At 50.3% G+C, this 21,628-nt stretch overlaps 1 protein-coding gene across 2 annotated transcripts in view; it reads right to left on the bottom strand.

Annotated features, from left to right (window-relative positions):
- Positions 1 to 21,628, bottom strand: part of STX1A (syntaxin 1A) — a 47,848-nt gene that overhangs the window by 8,113 nt on the left and 18,107 nt on the right. For both annotated transcript variants that reach the window (XR_015278441.1, XM_086859184.1), the window contains exons 4-6: positions 4,958 to 5,032; positions 2,826 to 2,899; positions 1,315 to 1,423 (exon numbers count right to left, since the gene is read on the bottom strand). Coding sequence is in view for 1 of the 2 variants with exons in the window: in XM_086859184.1 (XP_086715310.1) it covers positions 1,315 to 1,423; positions 2,826 to 2,899; positions 4,958 to 5,032 (258 nt within the window). In the remaining variant the exon portion in view is untranslated. The remainder of the gene's footprint in view (positions 1 to 1,314; positions 1,424 to 2,825; positions 2,900 to 4,957; positions 5,033 to 21,628) is intronic.

Below are 21,628 nucleotides of genomic sequence, written 5' to 3'. Positions count from 1 at the left end.
CCAAGGACATGGCTGAGTCCTTCCAAATCTCCTCCCTCAGAGGGAGGCACAGGGATACCTTAAATTCCTGTTCACATGACAAGCCACTCCTCAGCTGTCAACTGCAGGGAGATGTTGGCTGATGGATGAGTCAGGCACTGGAGCAGTGACACATCCTGCTTTACAGCAAACTGGCAAGCTCTTGTTGAGCCTCGTGTCAGTCAGCCTTCCCATCCAGCCCTGTTAGTATCAGACATCACAAAGACTAACCTGAACAAAGGTTAAGGCTTGCACAGCTGTGTCTCCTTCCAGCCCTCCACAGAAATTCCCACACCCCACAGCACCCAGATTCCCAGACCAATGAAGCACATTCACACAGGTGACCATCAAGGACACCAGACTGACTCACAGATCTCCTGCCATTATTCACAGTGAGTTGCTAGAGGAAAGAAAAACATCCATTTGGTTGTTAGGAAGAAAAAAAAGGACTAAGTTCAGAGCCTTCCAATCTGAGCACAAACCCCAGAACATGTCTCAAAGATTATTTGCAAAAATCTCCTTTAATCTCTGCATGCCCTGACTTTCCCCTTGATTATTTCCCTAATTACACATTTCTTCTTTGCTGGGAGATAATTCCATTTCTCCAAACTATCCAGGTACTGCACAGAAGAACCATAAGGAAAGTGTTTTTATAGACAGGCAGGACTGGACTTCTCCTAAGTGATGGGCTCTGGATGACTCAGAGCTCTTAGTGCCACAGTAGTGTCACCTGGGTGAGGTGTCACCAGCCTCAGAGGTGACACCTGAGGTCCACCTTTGGCCACAACATAATGGCTGCTAAGAGCCATCAGGTCCTGGGCCCTGAGAGGTGCCTGGGGCAGCACTGAGGCTCCTGCTCTTCCTGTGCCAGGGAGACCATCTGGAGCGGGGAGTGCTCCCATCTCAAGAATTCCCTTCTCTGTTTTCATGTTTAGCTCAGTTCATCCCTGAAGAAGAGCACCCTGAGGAAGGACAAGTACACAGAGGAATCAGGAATTCCCATCAGCTTCTTTGAATTAAAAATGGGCTGCGAACACAGAAGAAATTCCTCTCCTTGTGATCCCTGTGCTATCTCTGCAGCCTTCTGGGATGTACTTTGCTGGATGCACTTTGCCACTGAACCTCAAGGTACCAGCCCACGTCCATCTCCCACAGAAGCCGTGTCCCAGTCACTCCCACAGGCTCCTGTGCATCCCAGGTTTTCCAGGGAAGCTCTGCCCGGCTGTGGGAGCAGCTCTGATCCATTGTGAGCCAGTGCAGGATGCACAGCTGTGTTCCCACTCCAGGTTTACTCACTGATCTCCAGCTGCCTCTGGATCCTGCCCTTGCAGCGCTCCCTGTAGTCAGTCTGCGTGGCGTTGTACTCGGACATCACCTCCACGAACTTGCGGGACAGTGTGGAGTGCTGAGAGGGAAGAGAAGGAGAGAGGGAGCTGAGGGTTCCATGAGAGGGAACCCCCACTGGCACAACCTCAGGCTGTTTCTTCTTGTCCTGTCCCTGTTCCCCAGGAGCTGAGCCTGACCCCCCTCAGCTGCCCCCTCCTGTCAGGGAGCTGAAGAAAGTGAGAAGGTCCCCCCTGAACCTCCTTTTCTCCAGAGCTCCCCCAGCTCTCTCTGATCAGACTTGTGCTCCAGACCCTTCTCCTGCTTCATTCCTGTTTCTGGAGAGTCTCTGCACAGCGGGGGAACGGGAATGTCAGACATGCCTGGAAGCAGCAGCACTCAGGGGGGTTGGTGCAGGTGTTTGTACACCTGGAGCAGCAGGGGGGTTGGTGCAGGTGTTTGTACACCTGGAGCAGCAGGGGGGTTGGTGCAGGTGTTTGTACACCTGGAGCAGCAGGGGGGTTGGTGCAGGTGTTTGTACACCTGGAGCAGCCCCAGCCAGCACTGCCCCACCTCCAGCAGACAACACTGGAGACATCTCCAGGGCACGCCTGCACTGGCTCTGCAGCTATTCTGAGCCAGCAACAGCAGAGTATTTATGGAGAGCCTCAGCTCTTCTTCTCCCTCCTCCACCACCAACCTCACACGAACGCCCCTGGCAGCTCCAGCTCCATCCTCTGCTCGAGAGGTGCTGGCCCAGAGCAAGGTCAGAACAGCTCCCAGGCATCTCAGCTCAAAACCCAGCAACAACGTGACGTGCCATCCAATCGACTCCTCTGCTGTTCCAAAACTGTTTTTTCCTAAAATCCACTTCATTCTCATTCAGCTGAAAACTATCAACATATGTTGATCTGGAGCCAAATATAGCCTGGGTGCTGAGTGACACCCTTCCTGCTCACTAGCACACCATGCTACACCTCTTTTGCTTAAGAAGTTATTTAACTCAGTGTTTATTTTCTCAGATTGTTATTCTATGTTCCCATGGGCATCCCACACGTCTACAATATGCATTTGAAAAACACGGAGTTTTGTGCAAAATTGGCTGGAAAAGGGCATTTTAAATGGCTTTCAGACATGAAATAAACCTACCTGAGTATTCACAGCAAATAAAAAGCATATCAAAATGTACCTTGTGATTGAACTGATTAAACAGAAAATATTAACCCAAGTTAGGAAAAGGATTAAAGGCAGCTCTGCAGTGATGCAAGGACAGATTCCAGGCTGGAGCAATGGCTGTTTCCCACCGGCTGCTCTCTCACCAAATCACCACCAGGAGGTAAAAATGACACACTGGCTGGGCAGGAGGACAGCTTCATGCAGAGAAAATCCACTCCATAGCCAAGCACAGGCCTCCTCTCCCAGCACTTCCTGGGATCCCTCAGCTTCCCACTTTCCCCCTCCTGGTGCCACGGGCAGAGGCTCACCTGAGTTTTCCTTATCCGCAGGTCAGCCGATGACCTGTTCAGTCCTTCCTCTTGTTCAATACTCTGCTCAATGCCTGGTCAGGGCAGAAGGACACATTGGAGAAAAAACAGAAATATTAAGGCTGTAAAAGACCTCCAAGATCATCAAATCCAACCTTTGACCGATTACCTCAAGCCTGTTAAGCCACACTGCCACATGTACTCATTTTTTGAACACTTCCAGGGATGGTGACTCCACCACTTGGCCAGAGCACCTGTTCCAGTGCTTAACCAAAGGAAAGAGATTGTTTGGCCAAGGGACTGTGAGAGACTGGATGGAGGAGCAGCTGGTACTGGGAAGTTCCCAAATCCTGACTCCACCATTTAGCCTGGCAGCAAAGCCCTGTTTCAGGACTGCAAAGCACCTGGTGCCTGGCCACTGGCTGTGATTTGGGGCTGAAAGGGCAGCACTGTCACACCCAGGCTGGTGAGCCAGGATTTCCACATTAAATCAATGTGATGCTTAGGTCTGATTGCCAGTATTCAAACAGATTGGAGAGCTGTTTCCACCAGAGAGGCAGGAGGAGGAAATCCAGAGCTGAAGTGTCTCTGCAAAATACCAAACTTCAAGACTCCTCCAGGGAACCCAAAAATAGCAGCTCCTCCAGCTGTCTGGACTGGCACAGGGAGTACCCACCAGGCTGGAATGAGTGCCCTGCACTGTGCTGAGCATCCATGTAGCAGCACAGGGACCTGCCCCTCTAATTTTGAAGATAATTGACATGAAGCCCTCACTGCCCAAAGCCTGTGAATCGTGGCAGGGACCCTTGTGTCCCCCTGTGCTTCGGGCAGGGAGAGGTCCCAGGGGTGCAGGGCAGGACAATGCAATCCTGCCCCATTCCTGGGAGTGTCCAAGGCCAGGTTAGACAACCTGGTGCAGTGGAAGGTGTCCCTGCCCATGGCAGGGAGTGAAATCAGATTACCTTTAAGGCCTCTTCCAGCTCAAACCATCCCATCATTCCAGGATTCTATGAAACCCGCTCCTCAAGGCCAGCTCAGGACACACTAATTCAAATACTTAATTTCAGGGGCTTTTAAAACTTGGGAGAAAGCTCCCATCAGCAGGCAGGCCAGTGTGCAGAGACACAAATCTCCATGTGAACCCCCTGGTGTGGGCTGGTGGCATCCCCACAGTCTGGCTGAAGACCCCATTCCCAACACTGATGTCCCACGGCTCTCAGAGCCAAGCTGTCCCCAGAAACTTCCATTCTGGAGCAAGGGCTCCCCACTTCCTGGAGCTGCCCCTTCACCCTCCAGCACAGCCCAGCTGAAATGTACCAGTATTTCACCAGTAACTCTCCTCACAAACCACTCCCCATTCCCAAGGAATGGCACTGGCTAACACTGGGCATCTCTGATAATTTGTAAATTTACATTTCCCCTAGAAGCTAGCAATTAGAATTATCCATTGCATGAGTAATGTCTGGCCTGAAGAAGACAGTTTGTTGTCAGCAGATGTTGTTTTTGATCAGTCTTGACTGTTTTCTGTCATTGATCATGCTGGCCATGAGATGATTTGGGACAAAGCACAAGGACTAGTCATCTGCTGTTCCAGGTAAATATGATACCAGAGAGGATTTTCTGGAAGCAGGAAACAGGAGCCTGTCCTGCAATCCTTCAGGCTTTCAAAGCTCCTTACAAAACACTGAACAAAACACTTATGGAAAAGGATTTTTGTTTTTTTTAGGCCAAGTCCTATCACCAGGGATCCCAGTGTGTCCAGGGCCATAGGAATGGATCACCATTTGAGATGGCCCCTGGCTCTAGCTGAGATCATTGAAGATCACATCCTGCACATCCAGCAGCCCCTCTTCACTCACCCAGACCTGACCAGAACCTTTGGCCACACTGGGGGCTTGCCCAGCTTCCAACCCCTGCCAGGACTCACTCAGAGCCCACCAGCTGCTCGTGGCCCCATTCCCTCAATCCCATTCTGGGAATGGGGCACGAGGGGGCAAATTCACAAAGAGTAAATAAAAGCATCTGGAGGGTACAGCAGAGAGGGAAGGTGATGCTCATCCCTGGGACATTTCCAGCCAGGACAAGAGAGCTCCAGGAAGAGCCCCACAGCTCCATCACAGGCCAACACTCACTCTTTAGCTTGGAGCGCACTTTGTTCGCCGTCTTCTTTATGTCAGACATCAGCTCTTCCAGCTCCTCTTTCGTTTCTGGGGAGAGAGGAAAGAGCAAACATGGATGTGCTGCAGACACCACTAAAATCTGCTGCCCTGCAGAGTTTAGAAACCAGAGCTGTGAGTGCTTCAAGCCCCTAACTGGAAGGATTTCCAACCCCTGACTTAAAACACTTCCATCCCCACTCTTGCCCCTAAACTGGGAGCACTCCCACAATCCAGACTGGGAGCACTCCCACAATCCAGACTGGGAGCACTCCCACAGTCCAGACTGGGAGCACTCCCACAATCCAGACTGGGAGCACTCCCACAATCCAGACTGGGAGCACTCCCACAATCCAGACTGGGAGCACTCCCACAGTCCAGACTGGGAGCACTCCCACAGTCCAGACTGGGAGCACTCCCACAATCCAGACTGGGAGCACTCCCACCTCATGCTCCGTGCTGGACTCTCCTCACACTCCTGAGATCTCCAGCTGCTTCCAGCTCTGGAGCCCCAACACAAGTGTTAAAATGAACAAGAATGAGGTCAGGTTAGACATGGGGAAGAGATGTCAGACCATGAGGACGTGAGGCTCTGGCACAGGGTGTCCAGAGCAGCTGGGACTGCCCCTGGATCGCTGGCAGTGCCCGAGGCCAGGCTGGATGGGGCTTGGAGCAGCCTGGGACAGTGGAAAGTGTGGAGGTGGAACCTTTCAAATTCCCTTCAGACCCAAAGCTTCCTGTGAATCTGTGATCACATACAGGTTCCCCTCCCAGACACCAGCACGTCCTGGGAGAATCCAGGATTTGCAGATGTGCCCCTCCCCAATCTGTGCTTCAGGAACTGCCAGACCCCCTGCACACAGCAGCTCTCCCTGCTGCCACCCCAACACTCCCTCTTGATTTTGATGAGATCAAGACTTAATTAAATAAAACTTTGTTTAATAGAGCTGAGGCATATTGACTGACTCATGTCAATGGTTCTGATGCCAGCTGCCAGTCACAGGCATAATTAGAAAATCCTGATGATGGGAATGTTTTGGGGGAAGGTCCTATTGTTCTGTACACATTCCCATCCCCGAGCTACAAGCTTCAGCACTATTGGGAAAAGGAGAGAAGGAACACATCTGTGAAATCCTTCACCCCAGGATATTTACTGGAGAACAGGCACAAATGCAGTGACACAAATAGGACCTTTCAGACTTTCTCATTTAAGTGTCTAATTATTTTCTCCCCATTCTTAAAAACCTCGTAATAATAAGAAACAAAGAAATAATAAGAAATTGTAACATGAAAAAGATTTCTTGAAAGAATTTGCAGTAATAGGAAGGTTATAAACAATAAGAAACAGTTATAATAAATTAATAACTGTAATAATAAGGAATTAATAATTATTTCTTAATAAAGAAATAGTCTTTAAGGTCTATTATGATTCTGTGATGCACTGCAGTGAAGCTGCCACTGAGGACACACAGGACACGTGGTGAGCACGACCCTACACTCTCAGGGAGCAGACAAGACCACACTGATGGAAGGGGGGGACAGGGAACAGGGCTGGATGCCTTCCCTCAAAATATGTCCAACTGAGCAGCATGAAGAACACTCCTTCTGGCTTGGTTTGAGTCACAGGCCGTGTGAGGATTACTTGGCGGCCTGGCAGGCACAGGCTGCCCAGACAATTATTTTCATGTCCATGGTGTCTGTTGAAGTGACTCACTCTATTTAACCATTCACAGAGAGTGACATGCAGCCAGGGGAAACTCAAGTACCACAACACTGCTGTGCTGTGGCCAGCATCACTTCATGCCAGAGTGACACTCGGGGGGCAGATGGGATGTTTCTGAGGAAGAGTCAAGCCATCTTTCTTATCTTGGCACTTTCATTTATGGAATGTTGGGTATTTTTTGAAGGTGACTGCAAAGAGGAAGCACAGACCTGAAAGCCACTAGTGATGAGATTGGCTGGAAAGGTCCTGCATATGGATGAGAGCAATGCCCAGTACCAGCACAGGCTGGGGAATGGATGGATGATGGATGGATGGATGGATGGATGGATGGATGATGGATGGATGGATGGATGGATGGATGATGGATGGATGGATGGATGATGGATGATGGATGGATGGATGGATGATGGATGATGGATGGATGGATGGATGGATGGATGGATGGATGGATGGATGATGGATGGATGGATGGATGATGGATGGATGGATGGATGGATGGATGGATGGATGGATGGAGAGCAGCTCTGTGGAGAAGGACTTTCTAGCTGAAGTCCCATTTGCCAAAAGAGATTTGGGACATCAGTGACCTCTGTGCAGTCCTTCAGTTCCCAAAGACTGACATTTATTCTTGGAAACAGCTCAGAGTTTCACATTGCAACTTATTGATTCAAGCTGTGGAAAACAAGAAAAACATCAGATGCTGTAATTTTCTAGAATTTTTTTCAACTCAGACCAACACAACCATCTGCAGCAGGTGTGACAGAATGGGGAGCAGACAGAGGGGGACAGGCGAGAACTGAACAACCCCTGCTCCAAGCAGAGCCAGGCCTGTCCCACCCATGCAGGGCACAGGAGACAATCAATACTGTCAGGAAGGACCAGTAGCCCCAGGATTTTTAACTTCCTGCATGCCAGGAACAAATCCTGTTCAAGGTGCAGCAAGGTGAGATGCTGCCAGGCTTCAAGGTCAGTGCAAGATGCCCAGGCTTCTACACAGCATCAAAACAGGGATGATGCACAGAAGAGTCTGAAAAGCTTGTGGGATGAAAGGTACACCCTGAAACACCCCTCCTTCATCCACCTGGCTGTGTTTTGGGGTGATCCAGAACAGATTAAAATTGTAGCTTTTGACTTTTTACATCATTAAAAAGGAAGCAGGTGACATCACAGAATGATTTGGGTTGGAAGGCACCTTGAAGATCATTCCAACGCACTGGACAGGGACACCTTCAACTAGACCAGGTTGCTCCAAACCCTGTCCATCCTGGTTTGGGACACTTCCAGGGATGGGACATTTAACTGAGTTCTTATAGTATATTTGTAGGTAATTAAAAGCTGGTACCATCAGCAGAATTGCATTTATATAATACCATTTGATACCAGTGGTGATGGATCCTGTTTCTCAGACCTCTTCCCTCTCCATGGCCTTCTTCTGTCCAGTCCCTCCACTGCCTGCTCCCATTCTGCTTGCAGGCACACACAAACCCTTGGCAGCTCCAGGATGGACACAGGGCACTTGAGATGCAGTGCTGGAGCTCACAGGGACCAAAGCTGCCCCAGCCCTCCCACAGACACTGAGGGCACAGGTACCAACTAAAGCTCTATTTTTACAACACTGACTGCACTACTTGTCTTACCTCCTTTAGTTCTCCCGATCGAATCCCACTTTGAATACTCCATTATTTTACTCAGAAGCAAGGTCAGTTTAATCAGTCAATAATTACCCAGCTCATTCCCTCTCTCTTTAGAATCGATGCTCTTCTACCTCCCAAGCTCCTAGGTATGCCAGAAATTATTGGAAATCAACACTAATGGCAAAGGCACCATCTTACTCAGCTCCTGGAAAACTTCCCGATCAATACCTTCAGGCAGCCTGAATCCAGCAGTGTCTATTTTTGGTATCAACTGTTTAGCAACAAACTGATTTACTGCTGGAATGCTGGAATTTAATCAGCATAAGATACATCGTGTATTTCCCAAAAAAAGAGAAGTGTTTCCCATATGTCTGTGTCCTTTCTGCTTTATTCTCCCATTTTCCTCTACTAATCCACCAAAATGGTTGTGAGGTTCTGCTCTTCTTTGAGCACCTCAAGAAAACTTCAGCTTGTCCATCCATCCATCCATCCATCCATCCATCATCCATCCATCCATCCATCCATCATCCATCCATCCATCCATCCATCCATCCATCATCCATCATCCATCCATCCATCATCCATCCATCATCCATCCATCATCCATCATCCATCCATCATCCATCCATCCATCCATCCATCCATCCATCCATCCATCCATCATCCATCATCCATCCATCCATCCATCCATCCATCCATCCATCCATCATCCATCATCCATCCATCCATCCATCCATCCATCCATCATCCATCCATCATCCATCATCCATCATCCATCCATCATCCATCCATCATCCATCCATCATCCATCCATCCATCATCCATCCATCCATCCATCATCCATCCATCCATCATCCATCCATCCATCCATCCATCCATCATCCATCCATCATCCATCCATCATCCATCCATCCATCATCCATCCATCATCCATCCATCCATCCATCCATCCATCATCCATCCATCCATCCATCCATCATCCATCCATCATCCATCATCCATCATCCATCCATCATCCATCATCCATCCATCCATCATCCATCATCCATCCATCCATCCATCCATCCATCATCCATCCATCATCCATCCATCCATCATCCATCCATCCATCCATCCATCCATCATCCATCCATCATCCATCATCCATCCATCCATCCATCATCCATCCATCCATCATCCATCCATCCATCCATCCATCCATCATCCATCCATCCATCATCCATCCATCCATCCATCCATCCATCCATCCATCCATCCATCATCCATCCATCATCCATCCATCATCCATCCATCCATCCATCCATCCATCCATCCACCCATCCATCCATCCATCCATCCATCCATCATCCATCCATCCATCCATCCATCCATCCATCCATCTATCCATCCATCCACTCATCCCCCAGCCTGTGCTGCCACTGGGCATTGCTCCATCCCTTGCTTTTGGCCTAGCTCAACTCCATGAGGCTCTCATGATTTTGGCAACTTTACTCCTGTCCTTCAGTATCCTAAGGCACTTTACCCATCCCTCCCCAGGTGCTGGGACACACCACAGCTCTTTCCAAAACCAGCCACGCCCCAAATGCTGTATCCTAATTGTTCCAGATGAGAAAGTGAGACTGTGCCCGTGAGGGGCTCTGTGATTGAGCATCCCAAAGGATGGGGAGGAGGAAGGCTTGATGTTGGTGGATGCAGGAGGGAAGAAAGTCCTTCACCCCTGCACAAGGTGACACACAGTGAGTCCGTTTGGACAGAGAGACACAGGGCTTTGTGCAGAAAGGGAGCCAGCTGGGGAATTGTGGAAAGGTTATTTTTAGAGTTGCACATTTCCATGATAAAGAGCAAGTATTACCTCTGGCTGAAAACTTTTTATAGCACTGGCAGAAAAAAACTGACCAGAAGTAGTCCTACCTCCCAGAGCTTCAGCTGGGAGTGCTCTTGAGATCCTGCAGTTGGTACCCAAAGCAGCGAGTGTGAAATAAAGACTCAAAATGCACCCACAAAGAATTCAGGCACCTGAACCTGCTGAATCTGATTTTTTTTTCCTAAAAGCAACCAAACAAAAAAAAAAAAAGGCGTGATTTATATTTTTAAACACTGACTGAAGTGCGGGGAACTGTGTCATTTCATTCAAATTGTCAGGTCCCAGCGAGGACAAGACACAGGCAGGTCAGGCTGGGAAGGGCTTTAAGGACATCCTGCAGCCACCATCACTGGGAGGCACTGTCAGCTGCAGCCATGCATCCCTGCAGCATCCCTGCTTGTCTGGCAGCTCCTTCAGACCCCACTAACTCAAGGAAATGGGATAGCCCAAAATTCCAAGTCAGAAGGAAGGTATAACTCACAGGTTGCCCTGTGAATTTGAGAGATCCAAATGATTCATTCTCAGGGAAAGATCAAAAAGCAGAAAGAAGTCCACCTCACAGTGTTGGGTACTTGTTCAAGGATCTTTTCATATAGCCATGGACTTGCAGGGTGGTTTGGGTTGGAAAGGACCTAAAAGCTCATCTCATTGCAATCCCCTGCCATGGGCAGGGACAAATCCCACTAGACCAGGCTGCTCTAAGGCCCCATCCAACCTGGTCTTGGAGCATTTCTAAGGATGAGGCAGCCACAGCTGCTCTGGGCAATCTGTGCCAGGGCCTCACCACCCTCATGGTACAACATTCCCTCCTCACATCCAGCCCAAAATTTTTTGCAGATGACAGCAGCAGCTTGGCAGGGTTTGGTCCACCCATCCCCACCTGCACACACGGTTCCCAACACAGGAGTGAGCCGTGCCTGCAGGTGAGTTACATGTGCTGGGCCCTCTTCCATGATCCCTGTCCCAAGGCTGACTCACTGCCTCTACCTTTTGCTTGTTAATTTACCAAAATCAGAAACAGCTTGTTCCTGGTGCAGCTCTGGAGCAGGGGAACTCACCTGCCACTGGCTGGGGACCTCCCTCCCCCAGCAGGTTGAACAACTGGCAGCACACAGCTCTGCCCAGAACCTCCCCATCCATTGACCCTGCACTCTCCAGGTGCTGCTTGGGAGCTGTGGTAACTGCAGATGCCATGTGCTGTGGGATCTGTGTGCTGTGGTAACTGCAGATGCCATGTGCTGTGGGATCTGTGTGCTGTGGGAACTGCTGATGCCATGTGCTGCGGGATCTGCACGTTTTGGGAGCTGTGTGGGAGCTTTATGCCACAGGAGCCATGTGCCATGGGAGCTGCACATCGTGGGAGCTGTGTGCTGCAGGAGCTGTGTGGTGTGGGAGCCGAACGTTTTGGGAGCTGTGTGCCTTGGGAGCTGTGTGGGAGCTGTGTGCCATGGCAGAAATGTGCTGTGGGAGGTCTGTGCCAGGGGAGCCGTGTGCCATGGGAGATGTGTGGGAACTGTGTGCTGTGGCAGTAATGTGCTGTGGGAGGTCTGTGCCATGGGAGCCGTGTGCCATGGGAGCTGTGTGCCCCAGGAGCTGTGTGCCATGGGAACCACATGCATTGGAAGCTGTGTGCCATGGGAGTTCTGTGCCATGGGAATTGTCTGCCACGGGAGCTGTGTGCCAGAGCTGTGTGCCACAGGAGCTGTGTGCCACAGCTGTGTGCCACGGGAGTTCTGTGCCAGAGCTGTGTGCCACGGGAGCTGTGTGCCAGAGCTGTGTGCCAGAGCTGTGTGCCATGGAAGAAGCTGTGTGCCAGAGCTGTGTGCCAGAGCTGTGTGCCAGAGCTGTGTGCCAGAGCTGTGTGCCATGGGAGCTGTGTGCCAGAGCTGTGTGCCAGAGCTGTGTGCCATGGGAGCTGTGTGCCATGGGAGCTGTGTGCCACAGGAGCTGTGTGCCACAGGAGCTGTGTGCCATGGAAGAAGCTGTGTGCCATGGAAGAAGCTGTGTGCCAGAGCTGTGTGCCAGAGCTGTGTGCCATGGGAGCTGTGTGCCATGGAAGAAGCTGTGTGCCATGGAAGAAGCTGTGTGCCAGAGCTGTGTGCCAGAGCTGTGTGGCACAGGAGCCGTGTGGGAGCTGTGTGCCACACGAGTCTCTCTGAGCAGTAGCCGTGGCCGTGGCCGGCAGTGCCGACGTGCTCCTCGGCACGCTCGCTCCAGCCTCCCACTCCTCCCTAGCACAGGCGTCAGCCCCAGCGTCACTGCTGTGTCATCAGCTGCCTTTTCCACAGTGCTCATTAATTCACTGGAGGGGAAATCTCCTGTCCAATCGAGGAGGGAACAGGGAATCCCAAAAGCAAGCGGACTACAGAACCTTGCTCTCTTCCCGCTTCACCGCCCCAGTTTTCCCACAGTGTCCTTGCTCCACGCTCTCTCAGCAGGGCAGGTGACCTCTGACAGAGGGAGGGAGGTATGTGTGGGAGAAAACCCAAACATGTCTTTAGCAAGAAAGATGAAATCACACAACTGGAATCAACAGAAAATACCAGAGATGCTGCAAATTCCCGCAAAAACAATGCAAGGATGCGCTTGCGCTGGATAGGAAGAGGAGTGAAACAGGATGGATGCAGCTCTGGCATTGCACAGAACAGCTGCCAAGGACTCACTCACCCTGCCCAGCTCTTGCACAGGCAATATTTTTGTGTGCTGTCTCCTGGTGTTCCCCCTGCTTCCCCCTCAGCACCTCCTCTCCCACTCTCTCCTGGCCCCACATCCCTGCGGCCTCCTCCCAAGCCATCCTCCCCACTCTTATGTTGGATCCTCTTGCTGTCTGTCTCCTTTAATTATGGCTCTATCTTCACACTCTGGAATTCACTCTGCTCTGCCAATTCGTTCTCCAGATTCCTTCTTTTGCCAGGATTTGCCTTCCCCATTCCCTCCAACCCTGGGTTCAGTTTTAGGCCCCTCATTAAAGAGCTGGGGAAGATTCTGGAGCACCAGGAGTGGCTGAAGGAGCTGGAGGGTCTCAGCCTGGAGAAAAGGACTGGGGGGAACATTTTTGTTTTCTGAAACTCCCTGACAGCTTTTCAGCAGGATTGCACACACACATACTGGCCACAAAGCTCTGACACAACCAGCATCCTGCTGGGGACAAGTCCATTTCCTTTTACTGTTAATTATTACATATTAGCAACCTACAAGGATTGAACAGCTCATTTCAAAACTCTTCCTAGTTCTGTCAGTATCTCCCTCCTGCCAAGGTAAGGGGAGAACTTCTGCCCTCAAGCTGTGGAAAAAGCCATGTGCCAGATGAAGCCCCCAAACACCCCAAAAACACAGCGAGATAAAGGCCAGGACCCTTCTCCAGCACCAGTGCTTTGCCCAGATGGATCCAAGTGAGAGGCTGGTCAGCAGGAGGTGGCTGGCAAGCAAGGGTGACAGTTCTGCAGCAGATTTTATCCACTGATTCCCCAGGGTTTGCTCTGACGACACTTAATGAGGGGCCACATCTCCACAGCACGGGGCACTGCTCCTGTGCACACACAACAGCAGTTTGCCAACACTGTGGCCCAGCTCTGCCCGCTCCATCCTGACATTTCAGCAGCTCTGTGGGAGTTATTTTGGTCTCTGCCAAGGGCAGAGCTCTCACACAGGCAGCCAGAGGAAGGGGGAGGCAAGGGGGGTGCAGGAGGAGAAGCTTCCCAGACCATGCACAGAGCAGCATCACCACCCATGTCGTGGAGCCCACTGCCCCACACTGGCTGCTTGAGTGAAGGCTGGATCTGCTCCCAGGCTGGGGAGTTGGGAAACTCCACAGAGCTGTCCTGGAAGAGGACATGGAATCACCCCACACAGAGAAACCTGACCTGCCAACCCCTTTCCACCACCTCCAGATGCAGCAAGATCTGCTCATCCCAGCTTGGACAGGCACAGCTCAGCAGAGCACCAGGAGCCTGCACAGCACTTCAGAGAATCACAGACCCACAGATCGGTTTGGGTCGGAAGGGACCCCCAAAGGTGCTCCAGTCCAACCTGCTGCCAAGGGCAGGGACACTCCTGCTATCCCAGGTTGCTCCAAGCCCTGTCCAACCTGGCCTTGGACACTTCCAGGGATGGGGCAACCACAGCTCCTCTAGGCAACCTGTGCCAGGGCCTCACCACCCTCACAGGTAAGAATTTCTTCTTAATATCTAATCTAATCTCCCCTCTTTTAGATTAAAACTGTTCTTGCTTGTTCTGTCACTATTTTCTCTCATAAAGTCACTCTCCCTCTTTTTTATAAGCCCACTAAAGCTGGAAGGGGATCTAGGTTCTCCCCAGAAGCTTCTCATCTCTAGGCTGAACATCCCCAGCTCTCTCAGCCTGTCTCCAGAGCAGAGGGGCTCCAGCCCTTTGATTCCTCCCCATTTCCCTGCAGAGGACCAGGTCAGAGAGCACATCTCACCACCAGGAACTCAGCCTAGAACAGCTCAGGGCAGAGGGGGCAGCCAGCATGGGGCTGTCCTGCTTCAGCCCTGCTGGGTACAGTTTTGCCTGTATGCAAAGCAAGAAGGTATTTTCAATTTACATTAATTAGGAGCTCCAGGCACATATAAGGAAGGAGAGTTTTCCAAGTCCCAGGTCCCATCAAGCCACAATTGCTGTGTGAAACTCCAGGTCATGCTTGAGACAAACTTGGACAGTTCAGAACCTGGTGCCTTCAGGTAACTCAGGTTGTTCTCCTACTCTGTTTGAAAGTGGAAACTGGAATACCAGCCCCAGGGGATCGTGGGATTATGATCCTCCTGCTAGTGATGGAGCAAGGCAGCAGCAGCATTCCCCACAGCTGAGATGCCAGAGCAGCTGACTGCAGGAAGACTCCACCAGGGGCTCAGAAAAGCCTGTTTACATCACAAGAATTTGGATTTTTCACATCAAATAACTTCAATCATAAAAACATGGATATTTTTTCCCCATTTTTCTGCTGCTCACAGCTGATGGGACATCATTCCCAGCTGCTCCATCCGTGTCAATGACCACCTTCCCACCAGTGGTGGGATCAGAGGCTGGTCTTGAGAGGAATTCCTTCATCAGCAAAGTTAATGACTAGTTCCTTCACTTCAGGCTGCTGGAAAAAGCAGCTCAGAGCTTCTCTAGTGAGAGAGCAGGAGCTCCCCAAGGCCTCTGTGCTGTGTCCAGCACCCTGCTCAGACCTGGAAATGGAGCTACAATGGCAAACACTGACTGATAAAGTCCTTTTATCAACATGTTTTTCATGTAAAACTGAACATCAGGGCAAACAAGAACAAGATTGAAGGTTCAAATGTCACTTCATTATCTTTTCTATTAAGAGCAAATGTTACACATCCTTCCCCAGCTAAATCTTGAGAGCAGCTCCGTTTGATGTGGCTGCACCACTGCAGAAGTGGAACAGCAGGAACTAAGCAGGATCTTCTTAAAATTCAGAAGAAAATAAGGTGGGTGATGTTCTGCCTACATTCTCCAACTTGCTTTCCCACCAGGCTGCTTTCCTGTAGCACCAGAAGCTATTAAAAGCCCTTGCAGTAGTCTCAAGAGCACAGAATTATCTTCCAGATTGGGAGCTCCAGATTCCTTTTGGGCATGGTGAGATATATAATCCACACATGGTGCCATTACCCACTCTAAGCACTGTCTCTGCAAGAACCCAGATGGATGCCAAGAATAAGGCACTTCTTATAGCTGAGGCATTTTTAAGAGATGTTAACATGCCTTGCATAAACGTGTCCTACTTTCTGACTTGGGTTGAACACACATGAGTCACTCAGCTGCATCCTCCTGAAAGCCCACACCTGTACAGAAAAATCCCACCTCCTCTCTCACACACCCAACCTGATCAGGAAGTGGTGACAAAGACGTGAACATGCTGGTTTTATCGCCATGAACCAAAACTTTAAAGCCCCCAATGGGAAAAAAATGCTACTCCACATCATAGCCCAACACGCTGCGGAGTCACCTTCCACCATCACCACAGGAGATGCTTTTACAGGTGACTCTGAGCTCAGGACAGACCTGCTCCTAAAAACAAGGTATCAGCGTGAGGTTTGAATTGCCTTTCATCACAAAACAGTAGGTGGGGTGACAAGAAGTGACACAGAGACTTGGTGCTCCTTCCAAGCGGAGGTACAACGGGGACAATGCTCTCCACCACACAAGCACTGAGGTTTTGCTGCCTTCAGAGAGCAGATGTGGCACCTGACTGGCTCTGCTGTTCCTCCCATGAAAAGAGGAGCCTTTCAAGTCTCGACATTGCCAGCTCTCCTCAAAACCTTCTCACTATGCTGAAAAGGACAAGAAAGGAAAGGGCTGGCAGAGGTCACACCAGCCATGGTTTCTCACCAGTGGCTTTGGCCAGTGGACTTTGGAACTTCAGCCTTCTTTTCTTCAAAAAGCTTCAAAGAGAGCCCCTGTCAGCCTGAGAACAGCAGCCCCCTGCAGCTGAGAAGAGCAGGCAGCATCACAGCTTGTCCAACAAGCCAAAGGCAAAGGGAGCACAGAAAAACCCTTGCAGACAGTCTGCCCCTGCTCTGCTTTCAACCCAGAAACATTTTAGGAGAAACCTGTTGGTTTCTATCCACTGACTAACTGAAGTAACCACAAATACAAGCTGCAGTCTTCTCATCTCTGCTTTTTTGCTCTCTAGATAAATGTTAACGCACCTATGCTGCCTCAACTGTCCTCAGAGCTCCAGAGACTCCTCAGGGTCAGCTCCTTCTTGAACCCAGGGGCTCTTTGCCTAAGGTCCTCCTGGTTCCTGAGCCTTTCTATGATCAATCTTTTAAGGCAATCGTTGATTTAAGAGACTAAAGACCAATAATTGTTTGTACAGGAAACAGTGAACTGGAAACCCTTTGACACAACCTGGCCAGCTGTAATATCCAACTGATTATTACAAGTTTTGAAATATTGATGCAACTCAAAAACTTTCCACATTGCAATAAAAAGTCAAACAGTATTCAAACCATCGCCCACAGGCACAGAATGAGAGGTGGTTTCATGTCATGGCACTAGAGAAAGGCTGGAACTGACACAGACTCACTCTGGTACGTGGGCATCTCAGGATTTGGTTATTTTCCATCATAACTTTCCCCAGAAGCTGTTCCCTTCATGCTTTGAAGGGCAGAGGAAAAAGTTTCAAATCTGGTACCAGGTCAGATGGGGCTTGGAGTAACCTGGGATAGCAGAAGGTGTCCCTGTCCATGGCAGAGGGTGGAACAAGATGAGCTTTCAAGGTCCCTTCCAACCCAAACCACTCTGTGATATTATGATTCTATGACACCCACCTCTTTTGACCAGACCCAAGAGGGAAAGGCTTCCACCAGGTTCAGACTGGGACCATGGAGGTGACAGCTACAGGAAACCAAAAAAGAAGCCTTTGGGCACGCACACATGCACTCAGCAGCTGATGTGGAGATGGTGTCCATCAAAACAGACTACAACAGCATCAAGAACTTCCCAGATTAACAGAATCATGGACCTAGAGTGGTTTGATTAGAAGCAACCATAAAAGCTGATCTTGTTCCATCCCCTGCCAGGGGCAGGGACACCTGCCATTATTCCAAGTTGCTCCAAGCCCTGCCCAGCCTGGCCTTGAGGGGCTTCACCTCCCTCACAGAGAAGATTTCTCTCCAATATCTAAAGTGCTGCTACCTAAGGGCTACTTCCAGCCCTGACCACCCCTGGCAGTTACCAGAACGATGATGGATCACTTCCCTTATTAAAAGTACACAGGGAAGTGGTTCATAGGAAGCTGGTGATAAAGAATATCTGCACAAGATGGTCTTCAGGTGCACACACAACAGTATTTACAGATCAGAAGCCAAGTCCTGACCTGCTGGATTCTATACCACTTGATTAATTATTTACCTCAAAGCTAATTAATCATCCATTAACTCTTGGTGAGCTCTTCTACCAGTAGGGCACATTCATGGAGTGACTCAATAAATGCTTCCACCATTTAGAGCTTCATATGATTAAGAAGAAAAATCTTCCATGAGAGAGCCCCAGATATCTGAGAGGCCATGGCCCAGTTGCATTTCATCTTCTTTACCAGACAATTCTTGGGCCTTGCTCTGATCTTGTTATCCATGCCATGATGTTCAGTGCTTCTCCAGACAGCACTTTTTTTTTTTTAGTTGCATCCAAAGCAACTCTTTTATTTGCATTTTTGCTAATAAACTGATAACTTGATTGGGAAAATACAGTTCTGCTCCACCTCTGTGGGGCCTGGAAACTCATTAACAGTGCTGAGAGATAAGATGCTTAAACCTATTAAGCAGGCTCTGCTGGCATTAAAAAGAAGTTCGAGATTTGTAGCCTGTTCTCAAAAACCATTTCTCTTCAACAGACCCCAGGGACTGAGGCAGGATCAGTGGAAAGGGCTCTGGGGACACAGGAGGAGACATGTCACCACGAGGGAAGTGACAGGGCCATTAACAAGCCACACTCTGAGAGTGTTTGGCCCTAGTGTTGCCCAGTCAGAGCCTTCACAGCCATCATGAAACATCAGTAATTCATCCCATTTCCCCAACCACAGAATCACAGAATCAATTAGGCTGGAAAAGCCCTCTGAGATGCTCAAGTCCAACTGTTCCCCCACCACTGCCAAGGCCACTACTACTACCCTATGTCCACAGGTTCCACATCCACACATCTGTGAGATCCATCCAGGAATGGGGACCCCACCTGTGCCAAGGCTGGACAACCCTTTCCATGATGAAATTTTTCTCAATCTAAATATCCCCTAGTGCAACTTGAGGCTGTTTCCTCTTGTCCTGTCACTTGTTCCCTGGGAGCAGAGCCCAACCTCCAGCTGGCTCCACCTTCCTGTCAGGGAGTTGTGCAGAGCAAGAAGGTCCCTCCTAAGCCATGACCCAGCACTGTCACACGGTGCAGGCACTAGTACTGAAGTGACAGACTAATTTCTTTGTCTGATCAGCCAGCATCTGTAAACATCTCATTCAGGCTGCCAAGTCTGGAATATCAGCCCAAAGCCCATCTCTCGTGTCTCAGTCACAAGCAGGGATTTATGGTAACACCTCCCCAGCCCACGTGTCCTCATGTCACCGTCTCCAGAGGAGACTGGTCCAAACACAGCACATCATCACCAACTGGAGAGGAACTGGAGCGTGTTAACAACGTGACACGTCCCTCAAAGGGCAGCCCAGCACTCCAGTGATGCAGGAATTGCATCCACGAGCCAGCTACGTTAGGTGAAAGGTCTCAGGTGTGAAAAAATAATTCAGCACCACCACATCCCATCAATCTACCCCCATCCCTAGGCCAAGATATCCCTTCTGGGGCAGCCTCAGCAGACTGAGTGCCCCAACCAAGCAATGGGGTATCCAGAGTGTGGGCAGCCCTGGGGTGCAGGCTCGTGGCTCCATCCCACCCTGCACACACAGATCTGCAACACGCACTGGTGAGCACACACAGATCACAGGCAGGGGATCCCTGCACTGATAATTCAGCAGCAAATTGCCATGGGAGAAGCCAAGTGACACATCAGGGGGAGTTTTTTCTCCTACTGAATGATCTCCAGCTCATAAGCTGCAATGCCCCACTGGAATGGCAGCACCTTTCCATGGTATTTCCCTTTCCAGTTGCTCCCCATATCTATTATTTACACCTGCCTGCTGAATTCACTTGGAAACACCTCAAGGCCCTTTCCCACAGCTCTGCTCTAGCTGAAGGATCAAAATCCAGGGCTAGTACCCACAGAATCACCACCCAAGGAGGAGGGGCTGCCTGTTGGTGATGTGGTAGGCACCCCAGTGACAGTGGCCACACACAACTGTGGGTCCCCTCCCATCAAAGAGGGTTGCAGCACAGCAGGGATGCAGGAGCCACAGCCCAGCCATGCAGACAGCAGTTTTGTCCTGGGACTGCCTATTTGAGAGGTCAAATCTTCCCCTGGAGGACTGGGGAGCACCCTGCTCCTGATGGGAATAGCTCCTCTCCTGTGCTCCTCACTGCCTGATGGAAGCTTGGCCATGACCTTGGAGGTTGAAAGCAGCACAGAAATGAGACAGACACAGCCTCCAGCATGGCTGCTGAATCACAGCTGCTCTGAGCTCTGAGGCACTGGGGACGAGCTCTTGCCAGAGGGAAAACTGGGGGGACTTGAGGAAACTGGAATTGCAGAGAGGGGTTTGATGAACGGACTATGGATGGATAGTGAGGTTCAACCAGGCCTGGCAAGGTCATGGACCTGGATCAGGACAATCCCAGGTGCCAGAAAAGACAAAGGGATGGATGGGGATGGATGGGGATGGATGGGGATGGATGGGGATGGATGGGGATGGATGGGGATGGATGGGGATGGATGGGGATGGATGGGGATGGATGGGGATGGATGGGGATGGAAGGGGATGGATGGGGATGGATCCCTGTGGAGAAGGACTTTCTAGCTAAAATTCCACTTGCCAAAAGAGATTTGGGACATCAGTGACCTCTGTGCAGTCCTTCAGTTCCCAAAGGCTGACATTTATTCTTGGAAACAGCTCAGAATTTCGCATTGCAACTTATTGATTCAAGCTGTGGAAAATAAGAAAAACATCAGATGCTGACTCAAACCTTTCCTAATTTTCTAGAATTTTTTCAACTCTGGCCAATAAAAAACTTTGTAGACTGAAGCTCTAACTGTGGCCCTAACACCCAGGACCATTGCCCACTCACACTGTCCCCAGCCCTTGCTGTTCAAGACCTTCAAAGTACCCACACAAGCTGCTATTCACCCCAAACTCTCTGAGCAAACAGCCTCAGCCTCACCAGGACCTGAGATAAGCTAGAGAGAGTTCACATTCCTGGTGGTGAAGAAGCCAGGAGATAAACACTGGTCTGGGCTGTGGAATATGCATGAAGCCAACCCTTTAGTCCTCCTACTCCCTCAGTCCCTTTGCCAACAGCTCAAGCAGGGCAGAGGAGATGAGGACAACCCAGGAGACAGCAAAGGAGCCTGACAAGGGCAAACAAAAATAAATCCCAAGTCCTGATTGAGCTTTTGGGCAGCTCACGACACCAAACACTGCCCAGCTCAGGAAACAGGAGGTCCAAGTGGTACTCAGGAATGTCCCACAGATGTCCAGGCCATGTGCTTGTGTGTGGGTGGCCAGGTTGGTGGACAGCAGTGTGCCAGCTCTGCCAGTGGGATTGAAGCCCTTGGATGGCAGGCAGGCAGCTCTGGGCAGGCAGCAAGGATCAGCCTGCAGGGGTTGGGCTGGCAGCTGCCAGAGCAGCAACCACTCTGAATCAGCAGCTCCCAGGCACTTCCAGGAGGCAGAGCCCTTCCAACCAGCTCTCTGCAGGGCTTCCAGGAACAGCAAATGGGCAGCAGTGCCCTTACAGTGATTAATCATCTTCCTGGGGTGCAGGGAATCGTTATTTCCCACTCCCCTGTGCAGCTGGGGCTG

Source organism: Cyanistes caeruleus, chromosome 21, assembly GCF_971803275.1.
Source record: "Cyanistes caeruleus chromosome 21, bCyaCae1.hap1.1, whole genome shotgun sequence".
Lineage (NCBI taxonomy): Eukaryota > Metazoa > Chordata > Aves > Passeriformes > Paridae > Cyanistes > Cyanistes caeruleus.
The sequence above is the reverse complement of the archived record's forward strand: the minus strand, read 5'-3'. Positions and strand labels throughout refer to the sequence as shown.